The sequence below is a fragment of the Oncorhynchus masou genome, chromosome 1, assembly GCF_036934945.1.
Source record: "Oncorhynchus masou masou isolate Uvic2021 chromosome 1, UVic_Omas_1.1, whole genome shotgun sequence".
NCBI classification, from domain to species: domain Eukaryota; kingdom Metazoa; phylum Chordata; class Actinopteri; order Salmoniformes; family Salmonidae; genus Oncorhynchus; species Oncorhynchus masou.
The window spans coordinates 40,810,183-40,833,143 of record NC_088212.1 but is presented as its reverse complement, the minus strand read 5'-3'; the positions used below and the strand labels follow the sequence as shown (position 1 = coordinate 40,833,143).

The window sequence follows — 22,961 nt, the reverse complement described above, 5'->3', positions numbered from 1 at the left end:
GTACACACACACTTACACACACTTACACACACACTTACACACACACTTACACACACACGTACACACACACTTACACACACACGTACACACACACGTACACACCCACGTACACACACACGTACACACACAGGTACACACACACGTACACCTGCTGACGTGGGACACGGCTACATGGACCGGCCCCGTCTCAACCCCCAAGACCCCGACTGTCCCCAAACGGGTCCCAACAAGAACACCACCAAGGTACACACATGTTTGAAAACAGCCTGATCACTAGAAGTAGACAGATTCAGGACGTGTGAAAACAGCCTGATCACTAGAAATAGACAGAGATTCTGGACGTTTGAAAACAGCCTGATCACGAGAAACAGAAAGAGATTCTAGACGTTTGAAAACAGCCTGATCACGAGAAATAGACAGAGATTCTGGACGTGTGAAAACAGCCTGATCACTAGAAATAGACAGAAATTCTGGACGTGTGAAAACAGCCTGATCACTAGAAATAGACAGAGACACGTTTGAAAACAGCCTGATCACGAGAAACAGAAAGAGATTCACGTTTGAAAACAGCCTGATCACGAGATATAGACAGAGATTCACACAGCCTGATCACGAGAAATAGACAGAGTTTCTGGACGTGTGAAAACAGCCTGATCATGAGAAATAGACAGAGATTCTGGACGTTTGAAAACAGCCTGATCACTAGAAATAGACATAGATTCTGTACGTGTGAAAACAGCCTGATCACTAGAAATAGACAGAAATTCTGGACGTTTGAAAACAACCTGATCACGAGAAATAGAAAGAGATTCTGGACGTTTGAAAACAGCCTGATCACTAGAAATAGACACAGATTCTGGACGTGTGAAAACAGCCTGATCACTAGAAATAGACACAGATTCTGGACGTGTGAAAACAGCCTGATCACTGGAAATAGACAGAGATTCTGGACGTTTGAAAACAGCCTGATCACGAGAAATAGACAGAGATTCTGGACGTTTGAAAACAGCCTGATCACTAGAAATAGACAGAGATTCTGGACGTGTGAAAACAGCCTGATCCCGAGAAATAACAGAAATTCTGGACGTTTGAAAACAGCCTGATCACTAGAAATAGACAGAGATTCTGGACGTGTGAAAACAGCCTGATCACGAGAAATAGACAGAAATTCTTGACGTTTGAAAACAGCCTGATCACAAGAAATAGACAGAGATTCTGGACATGTGAAAACAGCCTGATCACGAGAAATAGACAGAAATTCTGGACGTTTGAAAACAGCCTGATCACTGGAGAAAAAATCACTGGAAATAAAAAGAGATTCTGGACGTTTGAAAACAGCCTGATCACTAGAAATAGACAGAGATTCTGGACGTGTGAAAACAGCCTGATCACTAGAAATAGACAGAGATTCTGGACGTGTGAAAACAGCCTGATCACTAGAAATAGACAGAGATTCTGGACGTGTGACAACAGCTGTCAAAACAGCCTGATCACCGGTCTTCTTGCCATCAGAAATAGACAGAGATTCTGGACTTCCCTGCCACCTATACACATATGCCTGAAAACAGCCTGATCACGAGAAATAGAAATAGACAGAGATTCAGAAAACAGCCTGATCACTAGAAATAGACAGAGATTCTGGACGTGTGAAAACAGCCTGATCACTAGAAATAGACAGAGATTCTGGACGTAGACAGAGATTCTGAAAACAGCCTGATCACTAGAAATAGACAGAGATTCTGGACGTGTGAAAACAGCCTGATCACTAGAAATAGACAGAGATCCTGACGTGTGAAAACAGCCTGATCACTAGAAATAGACAGAGATTCTGGACGTGTGTAAACATGATCACTAGAAATAGACAGAGATTCTGAAAACAGCCTGATCACTAGAAATAGACACAGATTCTGGACGTGTGAAAACAGCCTGATCACTAGAAATTCTGGACGTTTGAAAACAGCCTGATCACTAGAAATAGACACAGATTCTGGACGTGTGAAAACAGCCTGATCACTAGAAATAGACACAGATTCTGGACGTGTGAAAACAGCCTGATCACTGGAAATAGACAGAGATTCTGGACGTTTGAAAACAGCCTGATCACGAGAAATAGACAGAGATTCTGGACGTTTGAAAACAGCCTGATCACTAGAAATAGACAGAGATTCTGGACGTGTGAAAACAGCCTGATCCCGAGAAATAGACAGAGATTCTGGACATGTGTAAACAGCCTGATCACGAGATATAGACAGAGATTCTGGACGTGTGAAAACAGCCTGATCACGAGAAATAGACAGAAATTCTGGAGCTCATGTAAATAAAACACCACCCATTGCAAAACACACGACTATACTACAATTCAGCTCAATCAAACCGTGCTTTCATAAATAGTGCATCCTTGTGTCATGATTAACAGCCTGTGACATAGATGTAATAAGTACATAATAAAGTTGATAAGCACACCTTGTAGTACTAATACACATGGCAACATGACATATTGTTTCATATCTTCTTATTCCAACAGCAAATCCCAGCACTTTGTATGTCTATCTCTCTGTGTGTGTGTGTGTGCCTGTCTTCCTGTCCGTCCTTCCGTTCTGCCATATGATTGGCCCAGAGCCCAGCCATAACAGACCACGACATGACTGGGAGCAGCCAATCTGAGCCAGCCATCTCTCTGTCATTTCCTGGTAAGATGGACTCCTGATTCCAGGTATCCCACAATCACACATTCCAGTGGACCCCACAGTACAGCAGCCTGCAGTACAAGCTAGGCCAGCGGAGGGGACAGTTCCCCACTAGGTCACAGGTGTTCCACCTCATCACACTAACTGCTGGGATGGGCTTCTGCCAAGGTGGGGATTTGTCACAATGTAATTGTCTCGCGGAACATTAGCATCTCAGAGGACCTTGAGGGAAGTTGTGTTTATGAGTGGTTGTTTCTGGGAGGGGATGTGTGTACGGAGTTTGTCGACGGAACAGGGGAGCGCGTGGTAGGAAAATCAAAGAATATTGCCATAATATTCGCAGACACACACACACAGCTCAATCGCCTGCCAGCTTCAAACTTCGACCCAAGTCCCAAGTCCCTGTACCGCTGGCCCTGGAGCCAAAACACAAACACACTGCCACTACTATTCTCCATCTCCGGACCTCCCCCTATCCCGCCCCTCTGTCCGCCAGCACTGGGAGGGAGGGGAAGGAGTGGGAGGGGGGAGAGGAAAGAGGAGGAGGAAGGGAGGGTGGACCACCGTGACTGTCATGGCAGGGCTGTGTGTTTACATTGCTGTGCCTCACTCTGCAATACATCTGGCATTCTGGGGCCGCTCTCTCCTGCCAGAGGGGAAGGGGGGGGGGGGAGAGACCTATTCGGCCGAGAGGGAAGAAGGGGGAGTTCGGGGGGGGGTTGGAGGAGTCTCTTGCGGTCGGTCATTCGCAGAGCTCTGGTTTTTGAATAAGAGAGTCTGAAAGAATGCAGAATGTAAACACAGCGCTTGGAAGCATCTCAGGAGGTGGTTTGTGAATGGGAGACCGTCCATTTCTACGATGCACACACACATTCTATGACACACACACACACACTCTCTAGAGTTATAACTTTCAAAACATATTTAACCTTTATTTCGCCAAATACGTCATTGGGAATAAACACTAATAATGACTTTTAAAAACTTTAAAAACGTTTCAAAACAGAGCCATAACTCAGTGCACACTAACACAGCCATGGTGTTTTCCAAACACTAAATCCTTCTCCAGTTCGCCTGCACATTTCATCAACAAGTTTAACACAACATGTTGGAATGTTATTCTACTGGCGGCTTAATCCTGTTTGGAGTCAACTGATAAACACAAAGAAATTGGAGCCCACTTGTTTTTCTGTGTGTGTGTGTGTGTGTGTGTGTGTGTGTGTGTGTGTGTGTGTGTGTGTGTGTGTGTGTGTGTGTGTGTGTGTGTGTGTGTGTGTGTGTGTGCACGCGCACATGCACATTTGCATGCATGTACGTAATGCGTATATTTCACGAGCTGTGCAATTAGGCTACAATGTGTGCTTGTGTCCACATTTGTGCATATTTGATTGCTGGTGTCGGCAAAATGAGAGGGAATAGAATGTGCGGGAAAAGTATAGGATGGCAGAGGGAGGGTAAAAGAACTAGAGCTCCTCGATCACTCAGAGTGCATTCCCAAAACCGAGGGGACCACGCGCGCGCATGTGTTCCTATACACATCAAAACGAGGACAATTCAATCAAGGAGACCATCAACACCATTCTCTCACTAGAGAGAAGGAGACACATTCCCTTTCTTTCCTCTTTGCTCTTCTCTTCTCCCTCATCCTCCCTTCTCCTCTTCCCTTCTTATTCCCTGTCTCTTTCTCTATCCTCCTCTCTTCTCCCTCTTCCCCCTCTCTCTCTCACTCCTCCTCCTCCTATCAGTTCACCGACATTAAGTGAAGCTGCCACGAGTGTTGAGATCAGTGAGACTTCATTCTCACACAGAATCTGCACACGGTGCACAGGTTCGCTTCACACTGTTCACAGTGTGGGAGCCACAGGGCCAAAACAGCGGAGAAGTCGAGCCTCACACTTCAACGCTCTTTGTTGTTGTGGAAATGGTCGCACTATGCTGTTTACTCTCTGCATCTATGTCATATCACTGGGTCTACCTTTAACAGCGAAAATTGGCCTTTTACCAGACCCAAATAAGTAATTACAGTCCTCTGCCTCTAGGAGCACAACAACAGGCTAACCACGTATTATTTGTTGTGAGGGCAACGGGCACGCAAACATTTTGCTGTGCTTCAAGTCATGTTGCTGCACAGCCTCCTTAACCAAAGGCATGCCAACTTTTCCAGAACGAGAACACACACACCAACATTTAGGCGGGTGATTCCATTCATGAAACCAGTTTTAACCACGGCAGTAGCAAATTGAGTTAATCAACCATAATGCATCTGCAAGACTAGTTTATGGCACGGTGACTTATTTTAAATACATTTGACATTTTTGCCTGAATTTTGTACATTTTCAACCCAAATTCTCATTATTATCGGGTCATTTTATAAAATGTAATATTTTGTTGTAGGTGGTCCATAAACTGTATGCTCGTTGAAGTTTACATTAAACTATAATATTTTTAGGTCCGTTTCGGTAACGATAACCTTAATTCCGGTAATGACAATAACTTCATTCTAATGTATAGTCAATGGGTGTGCTGTGCAGGTAACTTGAATGATTTACTAGGACCACTGCTTACACCTATTGTATATATTTTTGGGGAAAAACATCAGTTATTTGATCAAGCAGGGATTGTTAAGAAATATGGGTGTACAAACCCTATTTAATTGACTTAAAGCCACAATCTGTAGTTTGTGTTTCAGCAAAGAGCGACCCCCGCCACTTAAAGTTGGATATCCCCTATTTTGAGACTTGTACCTGTTTAAGCAATTACCAATGCTGTTGTTTTGTCCATTTTCCACATATTTCCATACTTTAACATTATAGGCATATCATGTCATGCCATTTGCCCACAGGACACCGTTCAATTTAGAAAATACATCTAAAATACATTAGAACCACACATATCCGCGTCGTAATACACCCACATTACATGTAAAGACCATTCTTAAGTCCACTTTTGACTGTTGAAAATACATGCGCGTACAATACTTATAATTAACGGTATGCTAAAACAAGGGGTATTTAAGTCAACTGCATTAAGATCCACGATTTTAGTACTATGCAAATCGTTTGGGGTGAACAAATGACACAGCTTGATGTATTGGGTAACTAAAGCTCCATTAGAGTTCAGTAGAGTTTTTCAATGACAAACTATGCAACAGTCATTACCGAAACATGCATAGTCATCCCCAAAACCTGCGTATCATTACCGTGACACACTAATATGGATGGTGGCGGCAGGTAGCCTCGTGGTTAGAGCGCTGGACTAGTAATCCCCGAGCTGACAAGGTACAAATGTCGTTCTGTCCCTGAACAAGGCAGTCAAACCACTGTTCCTAGGCCGTCATTGTAAATAAGAAGTTGTTCTTAACTGTGCCTTTTGATCCTTATCCAAATATGTACGAAATACATAAATACAGATCATAATCTTAGTGATCAAGAGGAATTATGGGGGGGGGGGTTGTACGTATTGTGACCAGGCCCCGACTAAATGCTGTGAAATAGATGGCCAAAGCAGATCCATAAGTGGCACCAGCAGTAGATGGGAGAGAAACTAGGCTAATAAACATTGATCTACTAAAAAAATAGAAGTCCGAGTAAATCGGACTGCCCTCTGCTGGAAGGATGGGAGTCAAATAAGACACACACAAAAACACTGTCACGCTCTCAGCGCAATGAACACAGGGACACGCACACGTGCCCGGACACACTGCTATTACACTCTCAAACTCTCAGTAGACACACACACACACATACACACACACTCCCAGACACAGAAAACTACAGGGACTAAATGTGACAGCTGCTGTGGCCTTTTTGTGCCCTTTCTCTTTCTCTTCCTCCTCCTATCCCCCCCTCTTTCTCTTCCTCTTCCTCCTACCCCCCCGTCTTTCTCTTTCTCTTCCTCCTATGCCCCCCTCTTTCTCTTTCTCCTATCCCCCCCTCTTTCTCTTTCTCTTCCTCCTCCTATCCCCCCCTCTTTCTCTTCCTCTTCCTCCTACCCCCCCGTCTTTCTCTTTCTCTTCCTCCTATGCCCCCCTCTTTCTCTTTCTCCTATCCCCCCCCTTTCTCTTTCTCTTCCTCCTATCCCCCCTTTCTTTCTCTTCCTCCTATCCCCCTCTTTCTCTTTCTCTTCCTCCTATGCCCCCTCTTTCTCTTTCTCTTCCTCCTCCTACCCCCCTCTTTCTCTTTCTCTTCCTCCTATCCCCCGTCTTTCTCTTTCTCTTCCTCCTATGCCCCCTCTTCCTCTTCCTCCTATGCCCCCTCTTTCTCTTCCCCCTATCCCCCCCTTCCCTTCTCTTCCCCCTCCTATCCCCCTTCTTTCTCTTCCTCATCCTATCCCCCCTATTTCTCTTTCTTCTTCCTCCTATCCCCCCTCTTTCTCTTCCTCCTATGCCCCCTTCTTTCTCTTCCTCATCCTATCCCCCTATTTCTCTTTCTCTTCCTCCTATCCCCCCTTTCTCTTTCTCTTCCTCCTATCCCCCTCTTTCTCTTCCTCCTATCCCCCTCTTTCTCTTCCTCCTACCCCCCCTCTTTCTCTTTCTCTTCCTCCTACCCCCCTCTTTCTCTTCCTCCTATCCCCCTCTTTCTCTTTCTCTTCCTCCTCCTATCCCCCCCTCTTTCTCTCTGCTGTGAGTCCTCACTCTACACCAGGGCCACAGGGTGAGTATCAGGTGAGGTTTTAAATAGCGGCGCCTCCACACACAGACCCCAAGACCCGGAGGGACCAAGCCTGTGGCCCTTGGCCCCAAACTCTGCCCTGCTCTCTTTCTCTGTGTGTGTATCTATGTGTGTGCATGCATGTGTGTGCGTGTGTGTGTTTGTGCGTGCGTGTGTGTGTGTGTGTGTGTGTGTGTGTGTGTGTGTGTGTGTGTGTGTGTGTGTGTGTGTGTGTGTGTGTGTGTGTGTGTGTGTGTGTGTGTGTGTGTGTGTGTGTGTGTGTGTGTGTGTGTGTGTGTGTGTGTGTGTGTGTGTGTGTGTGTGTGTGTGTGTGTGTGTGTGTGTGTGTGTGTGTGTGTGTGAGTGAGCTAGACAGAGAGAGGGCTCGTTGGGCTCGGAGGAGGAAGGGTATAAGTAGGAGGAGGAGTGTTGTGCAAGCAGGGGTTAAATTAAGGGGAAACAGATTGGACAATTCAGGGGGTGATAGAGCCCCAAAGTCAGTGACTTCATAGCTCCAGCCTCTACCCTGCTCTATGGGACCTAGCCCCAGCTCCAGCCCAACCCCCTGCAACTAGGCCTAGTAGCAGCCCTAACTCCATTGGTCTAAACTCCAGGTACAGCCCTATCCACAACTCCAGTCCCATGTCCTCAGCCCCAGACCTAAAATGCAATGTATTTCCTAAAAAACAGTCCTAATCATACACCACAGCCCCTAACCATAGCCCCAGCCTCTCTGCTAAACCCCAGCCCTAATCACACACCCCAGCCCCTAACCATAGCCCCTGCCTCTGCTAAACCCCAGTCCTAATCACACACCCCAGCCCCTAACCATAGCCCCAGTCTCTCTGCTAAACCCCAGTCCTAATCACACACCCCAGCCCCTAACCATAGCCCCAGTCTCTCTGCTAAACCCCAGTCCTAATCACAAGCCACAGCCCCTAACCATAGCCCCAGTCTCTCTGCTAAACCCCAGTCCTAATCACACACCCCAGCCCCTAACCATAGCCCCAGTCTCTCTGCTAAACCCCAGTCCTAATCACACACCCCAGCCCCTAACCATAGCCCCAGTCTCTCTGCTAAACCCCAGTCCTAATCACACACCCCAGCCCCTAACCATAGCCCCAGCCTCTCTGCTAAACCCCAGTCCTAATCACACACCCCAGCCCCTAACCATAGCCCCAGTCTCTCTGCTAAACCCCAGTCCTAATCACACACCCCAGCCCCTAACCATAGCCCCAGTCTCTCTGCTAAACCCCAGTCCTAATCACACACCCCAGCCCCTAACCATAGCCCCAGTCTCTCTGCTAAACCCCAGTCCTAATCACACACCCCAGCCCCTAACCATAGCCCCAGTCTCTCTGCTAAACCCCAGTCCTAATCACACACCCCAGCCCCTAACCATAGCCCCAGTCTCTCTGCTAAACCCCAGTCCTAATCACACACCCCAGCCCCTAACCATAGCCCCAGTCTCTCTGCTAAGCCTTCTCAGCACCCAGCGGCAGCGAGGGAGGGGCCGCTTTACAGGAAGGCCAATGTTGACACCACACTGCCCCTAACCATAGCCCAAAACCGTAGTCTCTCCCCTGTCCTCACCCCACAGCTCCATACCATAGTTTCTATAGCTGCAGCACAATTCCTCTCCCAGTGTCAAAGCCCAGCTCCATATACCCCAGCCCTTTCCTCTCCTCTCGCCAGAGAGAGCTAGCGAGGGGCCACTCTACAGGAAGACTAATGTTTACGCCATACTGTTTTAATTAGACTCAGCCGGCGCTGGTATTTTCTTTACAATTTGGCCCGTGTTTGTGTTAACCCAGAATGGGATGGCTCTACTTTCATGCCACGAGGAGGACCGACCAGGGAGTTTTCTTCCTTTTCTCTTCTACTCGGATACGTCTCTGCTAGAGGGAAATTAGTCATCTATTTGATTGAGAAAATCACTAAGGGTTTGGTGATACGAAACACTGCTGATGAATCCGAACAGCCTTGAGAAAGAAGTGTCCTGGCAGCCATATTTGAATAGGAGAGCCCACCGCAACACTGTCACCTCCTGTTTAGGCTAGGTCACTTCCTGTCACTACTCTCATCAATGTAAACACGGCCTCATTTACCTCTACTATGTATAAAGTATGCATCCTAAATCATAATTTCATCTATAATCCCATTGACATATACTGTATCTATGCATTTTTCCCGCCAAGTCAAGAGATCAACCTGTTGCCCCTAAGAGCACCAAAGAGCGAAAAAAAAAAAGCCCACGAAAAAGAGTTTGAGTGCTTATCCCTGTTGGATGATACAGTCACTTCTTCCTACTCTTTCTACTTTTAGCTGTTTGATTTAACTGTCCATTCCTCAACTTTTCTAACAACCACAGCTTTCTGTATCTAAGTGAGAGTGCAGTCCTAGTACTTATGGGTACTGGGGTAATTATTGTGTGAAGAAAGTCAACCCCAACCAAGGCAGCTGAATGTGATTCTCCTTTGAATAAGACAAGCTGCAGTACTAAACTACGGACCTAGCAGGATGAACCCGTACCATGAGCATAGCAGGTGACGAAAGACAGCATGAGATCACCCATGCAACTCCACTCAATTCCGATGAGAGATATGCTACGGTGTGTCTCAATGGCCAGAGCTCCCCGGTGGGTTCATGGAGAGGTTGCATGCAGGGGAACGGATCCAAATTAAACATCAACAGACGTCCTCTCTCTCTCTCTTCTCCTCCTCTCCTCATACCTTCCTTTCTCGCCTCCTCTCACCTCCTCCTCTCTCCTTCTTTGCTCTCACGTTGATGTTGGGCCACAGTTTCCCCTGTGCTGAGCCGAGCCCCGAACAGCCCTCCACTGACCAGGCAGTACTAATCTATCCCTCAGCTGTGCAGTCTAATCTAAACAAACACATCTCTCCCAACCCGCATCTGGAACCCCTCACGTCTCTAGACCTGGGAATAGTGTGTGTGTGTGTGTGTGTGTGTGTGTGTGTGTGTGTGTGTGTGTGTGTGTGTGTGTGTGTGTGTGTGTGTGTTCTCATGCACTTGTGTGCACATGCAAACCACAGCCATCAGTCATCCCAATAATCGTGGCTAAACTACTTACAGTAGATGACCATGGGTCCTGACACCTTGACACAACGAAACAATAACAAAGGGCAAAGGCGACAGTCACCCTGGAAAAAGCATGCGCTGTGGTGAAGTGGATGTGTTGTTGTCTAGTTGACCTTCTGTTGACAGGTTTGTGTGTGAATCACCATGGAACTGAGCAACATTAGGATGGGTCCTGGAAAGAAGAAACCACTTGATGTTGTTGTGCTCTGTTAACATCCCATTGCTGTAACTACACGTCAGCTAACTTCACTAAACTATAAAAGTAGGGATGGGATAATGAGAAAAGAAAAGGCATTTGGCCATTGACGTTAAAGGGATTTATTAGACAATCTACTGTTGACAGGATCCACATGCTTTCGAATAACATTCCGTAACCAAATCTTTAGCACACAGTAATAACCTATTGTTGTTTAAAGTAACTGTCCATGGAAAAGCGCACTTTTAAAAGTGAATATTCTGATAACGCATACCCAAATAACGTTGTTGACTCATCTTATACTCGTATTTGTGGTCAAAGCATAAACAGGAGAAAAAACACTTTCAAAAAACCCACTTCAAACTTGCATCTCAAACAGACATTTAAAAAATGCTTGATATTTCCTCATAGAACATGATGTCATGTTGGCTCATTTGCTGATCTGGCCAATCAACGGTCTCCTGAACATTTTTAATGACTGGTTTACACCAACCTTCTGTTGTTGGGGTATGCCCATACCATGCCAACACACAAAAAATATACATTTCAACATACTTAATTACCACTTTTTGGGAGGAAAACTATTTCATATTCATTATAGGTCATATTTCATTGAAATATGGAAACCCTAGACAGTTATTTTAAAGTAACATACAACTAGTAGGTTATAGAATACTGCACCAGAAAAAGCTTGTCGGAGCTTGAGCGACCCTCCAGAGCTGAACTGCTTTGGCATCACAGATGAGCATGCTCTCTGTAAACACTGAAAAACGCTCACAAGGGTGGCTATAGAACTGGAACTATGGGAGGGGGTCATTTAAAAAAAGAAATCTGTCGGGATGATTCCCTGCTCATTTGAATTTATTTAATTTTCCTTTTTTCTTAAATGTTATTATATTTGATGGCATATATGTAGCTACACTAATCAAAGGCCACCTAAACATATCTGAAGATACTGCCACATATTTGATATAAACAACCATGACCAAAAAGGCAATAAGATTTCGATCGTAAATCCCAAGTATGATCTCTTTCAAACCGCCCACATTTCAAAAGAAAGTGAATTGATGACCTATTCGTGACTCAAATACCACCGTCCTAAACTACTGGAATGCAGATCAAAGGAAGAAAAAACGCGGCCCCTCCCCCTTTCCCCAAAATCACCACCCATACTCAAAGACCCCCTTTCAGCAAAAATATACTCTGCATAACCCAGAAGAATAGCATAGCCCTGAGTTTCAGATGGTCTACTTTTGTAAACATGCGTTTCTGTCCGCACTCCGCTTTTTTCCTTCAACCGGAGACAAATCTTTTTGGAAAGTTGAGAGCTGTCCAAAACGGGACCACACACAGTCTCCGGGCTGTGCGCGGATCACATTCAACTGCTGGGGGCAGGCAGACGCACACACAACTCACACACTCACAAAATGGCGGCTTTGACAAAATTTCCTTTCTCCAAAACTTGTCATAAACTTAATAACAACTTTTCTTTTAACTTAAAGAAAAATGTTGAGCTACTCTGTGAACATTCTTTACGCACATGCAGCGTTAACTCAACATATCCAACGCAACAAAAACCATAACATGAAACGAAATAAAAATATGTTGAAGTTGTAACCTGGCCCCTTGTCAAACTGCTGCTATATAATAAACAATTTCCCAAGCTTGTTTGGAAGACCCCCCCACCCTCTCCACCCCACCCAACCTTATCCCTTCCCAGACGTTTAACAGGAAAGACGATTCAACGTGCAAAATAAAAAAAGACCAAAATCATAAATACTTGTCTTACCTTCTACCCAGAGTTTCTCCACGTCGGTTTCCAGATTCGCCGCCCGTAAGCCAACAGCGAAAGCTCCGAATATCAAGAGGCCCACAACCAAAAACTTTCCGCAGTTCTTTTGTATGTAACAGCCCAACTTAAACAATAGTCTCTGGAACTTCGCCCTCAGCCACAGCGGTGCTTTTCTTCCAGTCGCCTTCCCCTGCGACAAGACAAGAGAAAGTCCGCATAAATATGACTCCCCACACATCAAAGATGTAGGCCTATCATTATTGATCAATGGGGTGTAGCGTTATGGGAAGAGGACATCACGGTTATCATATCATATAAAACATGTTAATGAACGTGTTATGACATTGGTGTGATTGGTGCAATTTTTCTCGTTCTAGACCAACACTTCATTTGCGGACTTCTTTCAATAATGCATGAGCTGTTGATATGCAGGCTGTCCTTTATAGCCTACTGTATATGTGAAGTGCGTTCAATAGGTACATCAACGTTAACTGTTCTAAATAAGAACCTCGGAGTTGGCCTGTTTATCTGGCCAAAAGAGGACTTGGTTGGACCTCCTACGTCGAGGGAGGAAAGAGACATAAAGTTGGCGAGCCAGCAACGTAAGCAGCCGTTTTGGACGATAGGATAGTCCGTTACTTTTTTGTTTTTACCACACACACACACAGACAGACGGACAAGGACGGGAAAGCGCAGCAAGGCTCGCTGTCAGTGACGCGTTGTAACGCCGATACATTGTATCGAATTATTATATCAATCCCACCAAAAACTGCACGTGGATTTTTACGCTGCCGCAAAATCACACACAACACAATCCCATTCCCATTGAGCTACTTGTGTGATCGGAGTGGAGTAGCCATCGCCGAGGGAGTGAGGCTACGACAATATTTGTGAACGGAAGAGGGCAGGCACATGGATTTTTGCTTTGGAGAAGAGAACAGTAAAGATAATATCGTACAGACGTCTGGGCAGTTTAAACATATTTTACGACCGTTTCGCAAACACATAGGCCTAAACTTTTATGCACATTTTAATTGTGCAAAAGTAGAGAATAGCCTACACCGTGTTGCCTATGTTGCGCGACCGTTATTGAAACGTTGTAGCCTGTAGTGTAGCCTGCCATTATTGGTAGTTACATTTTATAGACTACAATATGTAGCCTATATTCCCAAAACGGATAATGATTAGTCTATATGCGAGACAAGTTAACCATTCTTGAATAGTAAATCACAACATAGGCTACAAGGTATAACTCTAGTTTACACCATCTCCCCTTACCCTGCCCGTCCCGTAGCTATCCCGTTACCTAGCGACTTGACAAAGTTGGGCGGTTTCACTATATAGTAGAACCATACCCACAGAATTTCACTCAAACGTGTCAAAGAATAAGCACCTCGGATATTTGCTCCAAGGCGAAAGCTGCATCGCAGTAACTTGGTCGCTGCAAATACTCCAAATCCGGCGCTGTTGTGCGATAGTTCCCCCTGTTCCTCCGCGTTATCCTCGGCCGATCGGGGTCCCTGTTTTCCTGCTCGGAGGAGGCATTAGCAGCCGAGGCCATGTTGCGGAGACTTCGCGCTATTACACGTTATAATATTTCCCCGAAAGCGTGTAGTAATGTCCCAAGGCAACAAAGTTTCACTCTCGGTGATCTCACACCCGTAAAGTACTTCATACTGCTGTTGGAGACGGCGAGTCAAAGTCTGCACCTTCCATCCCAACATTTCGTGATCCGGAGGTCTCCACCGCTTCGCACATTCACCGTTTCTCTTCAAAAAAGTTATTTATCTTAAAAGGCAAAGTGGAAACATCGATTCCCATCTACAAAACTGCCGCTTGGAACGTTCGATGGTCGTAGCATTCTGTGTGTTCTATGTGGTCTTCCCTTGGGCCGCGCAACACGGCAAACTCTGAGATTCAATAGATGAGAAAAAAGACCACTCTCCATTTGGAGACAGAGGAGGAGGGGTAAAAGCTAAAGGAATCGAAATCCCGCCTCCAGGGCTGTCAGATGGCCGGAATTTCTCGCATCTGATTGGTTCCAGAAGGGCAAAAATTACTCAGAAAACACGACTATTATTAGCTGCTTAGCAACAGCTCACTAAAGTAGAGCGACCACCCAAGCCGACAACCCTCGTGTGTGCATCGCAAACTTCAGGAGAGCCTTTCAGAAATCCAGCCCTCTTGTGCGTTTGCGCGCAACCAAGACAGGAGCTTGTCGTTTTCAAAAAGGAACTGCATTTCTTGAAGCAGCATTTCTTGAAGAAAACACACTTCCAATGCGAAGTATGAACCTGTTTGTCTGACGGGTTTCGAGGAATGTCAGAACTGCAGTTTTTTTAACTGAGATTTGTTCCCCAACAGGCCTTGATAGTGGTAGCTTGGCCTCAAATTACAGCGGTTCTGGGGGAGGTCCCAAATCTCAGTTCGTCTCAATGTTCCCTAATGACAGTTTAGTCATATTATAATATTATAATAGGGTAAAAATTAGAAACCTTCATCTAATACACATTTAGAAAAACAATAACACATTAACAGTGAAATCATCAATACTATCTACAGTTAGTCTATTAATCTAATATTATATACCTTATTGACACTTTTGTTTTCGCATGTTGCGCATGTAATTGCGCACAATTAGAGAGGCTTACTCTTTCTTGGAATACACTGCACATATTAATAACGCTAATATATAAACACATTTTATATATCTATTATTGAACTGGATGGTCTTAGGGGGCTCCGTCTCTCCCTAGCTCTAGCTCTATGCCGTGTGCTGATGCGTAGCCTAAATACATGCCAAACAATGCCCGCTGTCTCAATGTCACTCTGCAGTCACCGCCAGCGAGGAGCTGAGACAAGTGATGTCCTAGGAGATAACGCCAGAGGCGGTAGAAGAGATTACTTGAGAGGTAGGCTAGGTCTAGGTTATGTAATAAATGAATGATAAATGATGGGCCTACTTTGTGTCGACTTCCCTTGCCTAAACAACATGGTAAACGTGCTTTCTAACAGGAATGATCAACATACAATTTTGGTGTTAGCCATGCCCACTTTCAAAATAAACAAATACACTTTTGAGGATATTAAAATAGAGTAGATCCTTTCTTAAGAAAGGATTTTATTTTCATTCAGCAGATAAACAGGCCTAGTGGATGTCATGTGTGCATGCCACTGTCAGATCAAATGACATGTTTTCAATCGTTATAATAACAATGAGTGTCTGATGATTAAAACAACAATTGCTCTTGTGGTTGTGGTCACTGTGTGAACAGTCACAGAAACAACAAACGGTTATCTTCATATTTCAAAATGCATTTCAGGGCCTGTATTCACAGTGTCTCAGAAAGGACTTCTGATCCATGATCAGTTTTGCCTTTTAGATCATTATGAATCAGACAGGGGTGCCTGATCCTAGATCAGGACTCCTACTCCGAGGCACTTTGTGATTAGGTATCATGTTGTTAGGTATCATGTGTAATAACATATGTAGGATCTTAATTTGAGCCAGTTTGCTACAGCAGGAAAATAATCCTCCAGCAACAGGAAATATGAATTATTACGTACATTATAATTCATGGATTTTCTTTGTAGGGGTTGATAAAACATTTTGTTAGGGATAATAAAGTCTGACATTTTAAAGTGGAAATTACTAACTTTAGAAGCCTTTTAAAATCTCGAATACTCTTCAAGTTTGCATTTCCTGCTGGGCAGGAAAATTCTCAACATCAAAAGAGTGATCAAATTAAGATCTACACTTGTATGTAGGAACTCATCGCAGTTATTTCATGCAGACATCACACCTGCAAGGAGATTATGTATAATTAACTAGTAACACATTTGACAGATTGTTGCTTGATTCTATTTCATTGTGAAAAGTAAAGACATTGGCATACATTGTCCCAACCACTTATGTTCTCCAGAATTAGGACCATGCTCACATTATAGCATTGAAGGCCCACTGTATGTGCAAATAGTATGCATGGTTTCTTGCCATCCTGATTGAAATTGGCCACAAACGCTTCATTCAGCATAAGACCAGACATCTTGAATGGATCTGAACTGGTTAAATGGTACACACTATAGCCACACCCTATAGCCGATTATCTCTAGGCTAAATCATAGAGCATTATGCACTTAGACTTAGTGCAGTGGACTTATGCAGCCTAATGGAGGCATTTTACCATTTCACACCATAAAGTGACTTGCAGAATTTTTCCATCCATAATAATGACATGTTGACGAAGTAAGGTAATCATGAAAATATAACTATCCACTCCACAATATTTCCACACATTTAGTAGTCGGATCATATAAGAATTGTATGCCTGTCTTTTATACCTATACAGCATTCTTGTGTGTGTTCAATAAAGATATTTGAAACAGTAGTCGGTTCATATGAGTGACATTTAGGCCTACCTGTCTGTCATGTCAATCGTTTATTGCTGTCTAAATATGCGCACGGTGACATTGTTCTGACACATGGTAGATAATTACAAAAAAATAACACACACTACCCACGTCGATAACTGGTTGAATCAACGATGTGTCCACGTCATTAACAAAAAATGTGTGAGGACGCTGAATCAATGCGGAAAACTGATTGGATTTGCAAAAATCATCAATGGAAGGGAATTCCGTATTTTTTTCACACTACTTTAAACCTAAAACCAATGGCACGGTGACAAATTGTTGTTGATTTCACGTTGAATTCACATTAGTTGACAACTCAACCAAATGGAAACAAAAAATAGACGTTGAACTAACGTCTGTGCCCAGCGGGAAATTAAAATATTAGTGAAAGGAACAATGTCCGTTACTGTATATTACGCATGAAGCGCATCATGGTGCTAGATCAAAAGTCAAATCAAATTTAAAAAATGTGACATTAAAACTAATCGACAGGCAACACATCATTATATTACACCATACCGCAGTAATCACGATAATACCGTAATTATCTACTGTAACCACTTAGTGGGACAAATATCAATTTCTCAATCTGCGAGTGTTTGCCAAGATCTCACACCTGGGCTGTCAAATCGCTCCTTGGCCACCGCAGCTCGTAGACTTGCCAGCCAGCCACTTACCATATTCTATCCAGGGGAAAACGGTCTGGAGAAACCAATAATATCCGCCTCCGACTCCGACAGTTGTTACTTATGATGAATATGAAAATATTGTCTTTATCATCAGGTGGAAAAAGAGCCAGGCGCCCCGTAATCCTTATCCGACCGTCTTGGTTGCAGGCATTCTGCTAAGTGTTGGAGACGTTCACAATTACCTGCCTGTTTCTATTAACCCACAGCGCCCAGTCCACGTGGGTGGTCCCATTCTCAATAGGCAGGACTCCTGCCTGTCACGTGATTAGCCCAAAACTGTAAAGAAAACAGGCCTGGGATGGCTCTCAGCGCCAAAGACTTTCACAGTGACACGTTTCCTATCAAGATGGTTATATAGCTCCATCAAAGCACTGCAGGTTATTGTGGGAAATCTCTCACCTTGCAAAACTGTAAGAAATTGTAAAGATACGCCAGTAAAGCCTAAAGGAGATTATATCGTAAACATTGGGATGACCTAAATGAATGTGTGTATAGGATGCCAACACCCTCATGCATAGATGCCAACGCCCTCATGCATAGATAACAACGCCCTCATGCATAGATGCCAACACCCTCTTCCATACATGCCAACACTCTCATCCATACATGCCAACACCCTCATCCATACATGCCAACACTCTCATCCATACATGCCAACACTCTCATCCATACATGCCAACACTCTCATCCATACATGCCAACACCCTCATCCATACATGCCAACACTCTCATCCATACATGCCAACACTCTCATCCATACATGCCAACACCCTCATCCATACATGCCAACACCCTCATCCATTCATGCCAACACTCTCATCCATACATGCCAACACTCTCATCCATACATGCCAACACTCTCATCCATACATGCCAACACCCTCATCCATACATGTCAACACTCCCATCCATACATGCCAACACTCTCATCCATACATGCCAACACTCTCATCCATACATGCCAACACTCTCATCCATACATGCCAACACCCTCATCCATTCATGCCAACACTCTCATCCATACATGCCAACACTCTCATCCATACATGCCAACACCCTCATCCATACATGCCAACACCCTCATCCATTCATGCCAACACTCATCCATACATGCCAACACTCTCATCCATACATGCCAACACTCTCATCCATACATGCCAACACCCTCATCCATACATGTCAACACTCTCATCCATACATGCCAACACTCTCATCCATACATGCCAACACCCTCATCCATACATGCCAACACCCTCATCCATTCATGCCAACACTCTCATCCATACATGCCAACACTCATCCATACATCTCATCCATACATGCCAACACTCTCATCCATACATGCCAACACCCTCATCCATACATGTCAACACTCATCCATACATCCATCCAATCATGCCAACACTCTCATCCATACATGCCAACACTCTCATCCATACATGCCAACACTCTCATCCATACATGCCAACACCCTCATCCATACATCCATCATCCATACATGCCAACACCCTCATCCATTCATGCCAACACTCTTATCCATACATGCCAACACCCTCATCCATACATGCCAACACTCTCATCCATACATGCCAACACTCTCATCCATACATGCCAACACTCTCATCCATACATGCCAACACCCTCATCCATACATGCCAACACTCTCATCCATACATGCCAACACTCTCATCCATACATGCCAACATCCTCATCCAAGCATGAACATGTTTCCTTTTTATTCAACATCATGTTCCAATAAGTGTCAGATGGGGTAAGTCTCAGGAAAACCTAGGGGATAATCTTATTAGTCAACATTTTCCCTCATGTTAGGGTTAGAGACATCCGTTCTAAGTTGATACTTTTGCAATTCCATGATCAAATAATATCACAATTCAAATATTAAAGCTTCATTCATCTAATTCAAGTTAAATTCATGACGTTTTCGGCTGAATGAGCTTTAAACCTTCACACCACATATACCAGCACCGTCAAAGAGATGCCATTCCCAAATCTCGATGTCCCTACACTGTTGCTGTGGTATCTTTGAGGTCCTACTGTAAGCGTAAGCATGCAATACGCCCCCCCCAAAAAAAACATTACACCTGTATCAAATGACAATGTGGAGCAAATAATGTGTTGTTAGTGCTTCTCTCTGCTACACAGAGTGACTAGGGGGAAGACTATCTGTTAGGGGTCAGTTTGCAATTGTCCAAGTGTCTCACAGAATGACTTCATCAACCAATCACATGCTTCAAGCCCTGCGGGGGGACGGCTGGCTCAAGGACATTGGACATTTTATATTAGTGCATTCAGTTACTTATGATTTGCAGGTGGATTATACACTTCTTGACAACATGGTGCGAGTGCATATATATTATTTTGTCAAGCCCAACGCGTTTACGTTGTTGTGCCAGCTCCATTCTCAAATTCCAAATTCAAGTCTCTTGTGAACAATATGAACGCATGTGTTTTACAGGTGTTGCTTTCATTCTGAGGCAGAGATACATACAGTGGGGAGAACAAGTATTTGATACACTGCCGATTTTTGCAGGTTTTCCTACTTACAAAGCATGTAGAGGTCTGTAATTTTTATCATAGGTACACTTCAACTGTGAGAGACGGAATCTAAAACAAAAATACAGAAAATCACATTGCATGATTTTTAAGTAATTAATTTGCATTTTATTGCATGACATAAGTATTTGATCACCTACCAACCAGTATGAATTGCGGCTCTCACAGACCTGTTAGTTAGCTTTTTGGTCTAAACTCCACTCGCTGTATTTGGAGGAGGAAGAAGGATGAGTACAACCCCAAGAACACCATACCAAACGTGAAGCATGGAGGTGGAAACATCTTTCTTTGGGGATGCTTTTCTGCAAAAGGGACAGGACGACTGCACCGTATTGAGGGGAGGATGGATGGGGCCATGTATCGTGAGATCTTGGCCAACAACCTCCTTCCCTCAGTAAGAGCATTGAAGATGGGTTGTGGCTGGGTCTTCCAGCATGACAATGACCCGAAACACACAGCCAGGGAAACTAAGGAGTGGTTCCGTAAGAAGCATCTCAAGATCCTGGAGTGGCCTAGCCAGTCTCCAGACCTAAACCCAATAGAAAATCTTTGGAGGGAGCTGAAAGTCCGTATTGCCCAGCGACAGCCCCGAAACCTGAAGGATCTGGAGAAGGTCTGTATGGAGGAGTGGGCCAAAATCCCTGCTGCAGTGTTTGCAAACCTGGTCAAGAACTACAGGAAACGTAGGATCTCTGTAATTGCAAACAAAGGTTTCTGTACCAAATATTAATTTCTGAATTTCTGATGTATCAAATACTTATGTCATGCAATAAAATATAATTTAATTACTTAAAAATCATACTATGTGATTTTTTGGATTTTTGTTTTAAGTTCCGTCTCTCGCAGTTGAAGTGTACCTATGATAAAAAGTACAGACCTCTATATGCTTTGTAAGTAGGAAAACCTGCAAAATAGGCAGTGTATCAAATACTTGTACTCCCCAATGTACATACAGTATAGAGCCCTCAAACTCTTTCATTTCCAATTCCTCTAGTGCTTATAGTTTGTTGAGAATACTATGGCACTTCCATATTTTCTTCAAATTGCTATAACCTTTTAAAGGGATGGGGGAGATGATATCTGAGGGAACATAACAGCAGTATTTAAAATCTGCACCTGAACACACATGAGGAATATCGCCCTTTGTTCCGAATCACTCAGATTTCTTAGTTGACGAGTTATGAATGGGGCAAGATGCAACAACTGTGTTGGCTAGCTATCCTGAGTCTATAGCTGGGAGAGTGGCACTGTAAGATCAGACAGGCACGCCTCTGAGGGGGGGAAAAGAGGAGAGAGAACGCAAACAAAGCACACCTTTTTATTGGGAACAAATGCATTCAAGATTCCAATTAAGCAAGAATGTCCGCTCTTTTTGTCTCCAACCCAAAAAAAGAACAAAGAACATGGACGCCTGAGAGTGAAGGCTCATGGTTATAAAGATCATGTGATGTGTTCCATTTATTCAAAAATACCAGAGACAACTCCTACATTATATGAAGCTAGTCTCACAGCAGCATTGCTGGTGAGGGAAAGACAGGCCTACAGTAGTCTAACTGTAGATAGATGTTTTACACATGGGTGGAATTTAGTGTGCATGAAACACAGGCCTCTCTCTGTCTTATGTTATCCCAGCCTAACGTTCCGCCGACCTCCTCTGGTGCTCTCCTGGAGATACCATTTGCTCAGCCATGAAGGTATCTCTTTTCCCCCCAACGGCTGCCTATGGCCGGCCTATGGCTGGGAGGCTGGTGAGTTCAGAGTGCCTGCTGGGATGTTTATGTTCCAACTCAAGGTTGTCGTCAATCACACAAAGCTGTTTGACAGTTCACAGCACTGCCCGGACTCTGTTTACCTCTCCCAATTTCCTCCGCCCTCATGTGGCTATGTGCACAATCAGAGCGGCTTAGAGCACACTGGAGTGCTGGAGTACTGGAGTACTGGAGTACTGGAATACTGGAGTACTGGAGTACTGGAATACTGGAATACTGGAGTACTGGAGTACTGCAGTGCTGGAGTACTGGAGTACTGGAGTAGTGGAGTACTGAAGTGCTGGAGAACTGGAGTGCTGGAGTACTGGAGTGCTGGAGTACTGGAGTACTGGAGTACTGGAGTGCTGGAGTACTGGAGTACTGTTGTGCTGGAGTCCTGGAGTACTGGAGTACTGTTGTGCTGGAGTACTGGAGTACTGGAGTAATGGAGTACTGGAGTAATGGAGTACTCCCTTCCACAACAGCAAGTGGAGAAAATTATTCCAATACACTGTAATGTGATACTAAAGGAATAGTACAAGGGCCCCTACTCAATCATAAAAACGCTAACTAGGTTTTTGGGCTAAAGAGAGAATTCACTTCTTTGGGAAAGGGTGTATGTCAGAGTTTATATGAGTTAATTTGTTATGTTTCACAATGTAGAGTCCTGTTGAGTGTATACCTCCAATCATGCATTCTTGATGTAAAAAGAAAAATAATGATGTATTTGGTTGGTTGAAGAGGGCACCGTAGCATGTGCGTTTGGCATTGAGTGTGCATGTTTACGTTGGTTATGCTGGTGCTGGGGGGGGGGGGGGGTTGGGAAAGTGAAAATTAGCTGTGGATATATTTCTACTTGCAGGGACGAGGGTTATGTGATGATGGTGGTGATACTGCTTCATCTGTGGCACATCATTGTTGTTAGGGTCTCTGATGACTGTTAGCGAGGGATCTAGTTATGGGTTCCCGAAGACGAGAGTATTTTTCTTGTTATTAGTATTTTATGAAAACATCACAAAACATACAGATACAAACAACAGCATACAGGCACACACAAACATCAACGACATCACACCTGCCCAAAACCCACCTGCTCACACCCCCGTCTCCAGCG

The 22,961-nt window shown here is 44.3% G+C and overlaps 1 protein-coding gene across 3 annotated transcripts in view; it reads right to left on the bottom strand.

Annotated features, from left to right (window-relative positions):
* Nucleotides 1–17,667, bottom strand: part of ptch1 (patched 1) — an 81,122-nt gene extending 63,455 nt beyond the window's left edge. For 2 of the 3 annotated variants that reach the window (XM_064971752.1, XM_064971767.1), the window contains exons 1-2: nucleotides 13,817–14,361; nucleotides 12,421–12,613 (exon numbers count right to left, since the gene is read on the bottom strand). In XM_064971752.1, coding sequence (XP_064827824.1) covers nucleotides 12,421–12,613; nucleotides 13,817–13,984 — 361 coding nt within the window. In that variant the 5' untranslated portion in view covers nucleotides 13,985–14,361. Of the gene's footprint in view, nucleotides 1–12,420; nucleotides 12,614–13,816; nucleotides 14,362–17,513 lie in introns of those variants that run through there. The other variant, XM_064971760.1, reaches the window with a different exon arrangement.
* Between the last annotated feature and the right edge of the window lie 5,294 nt (nucleotides 17,668–22,961).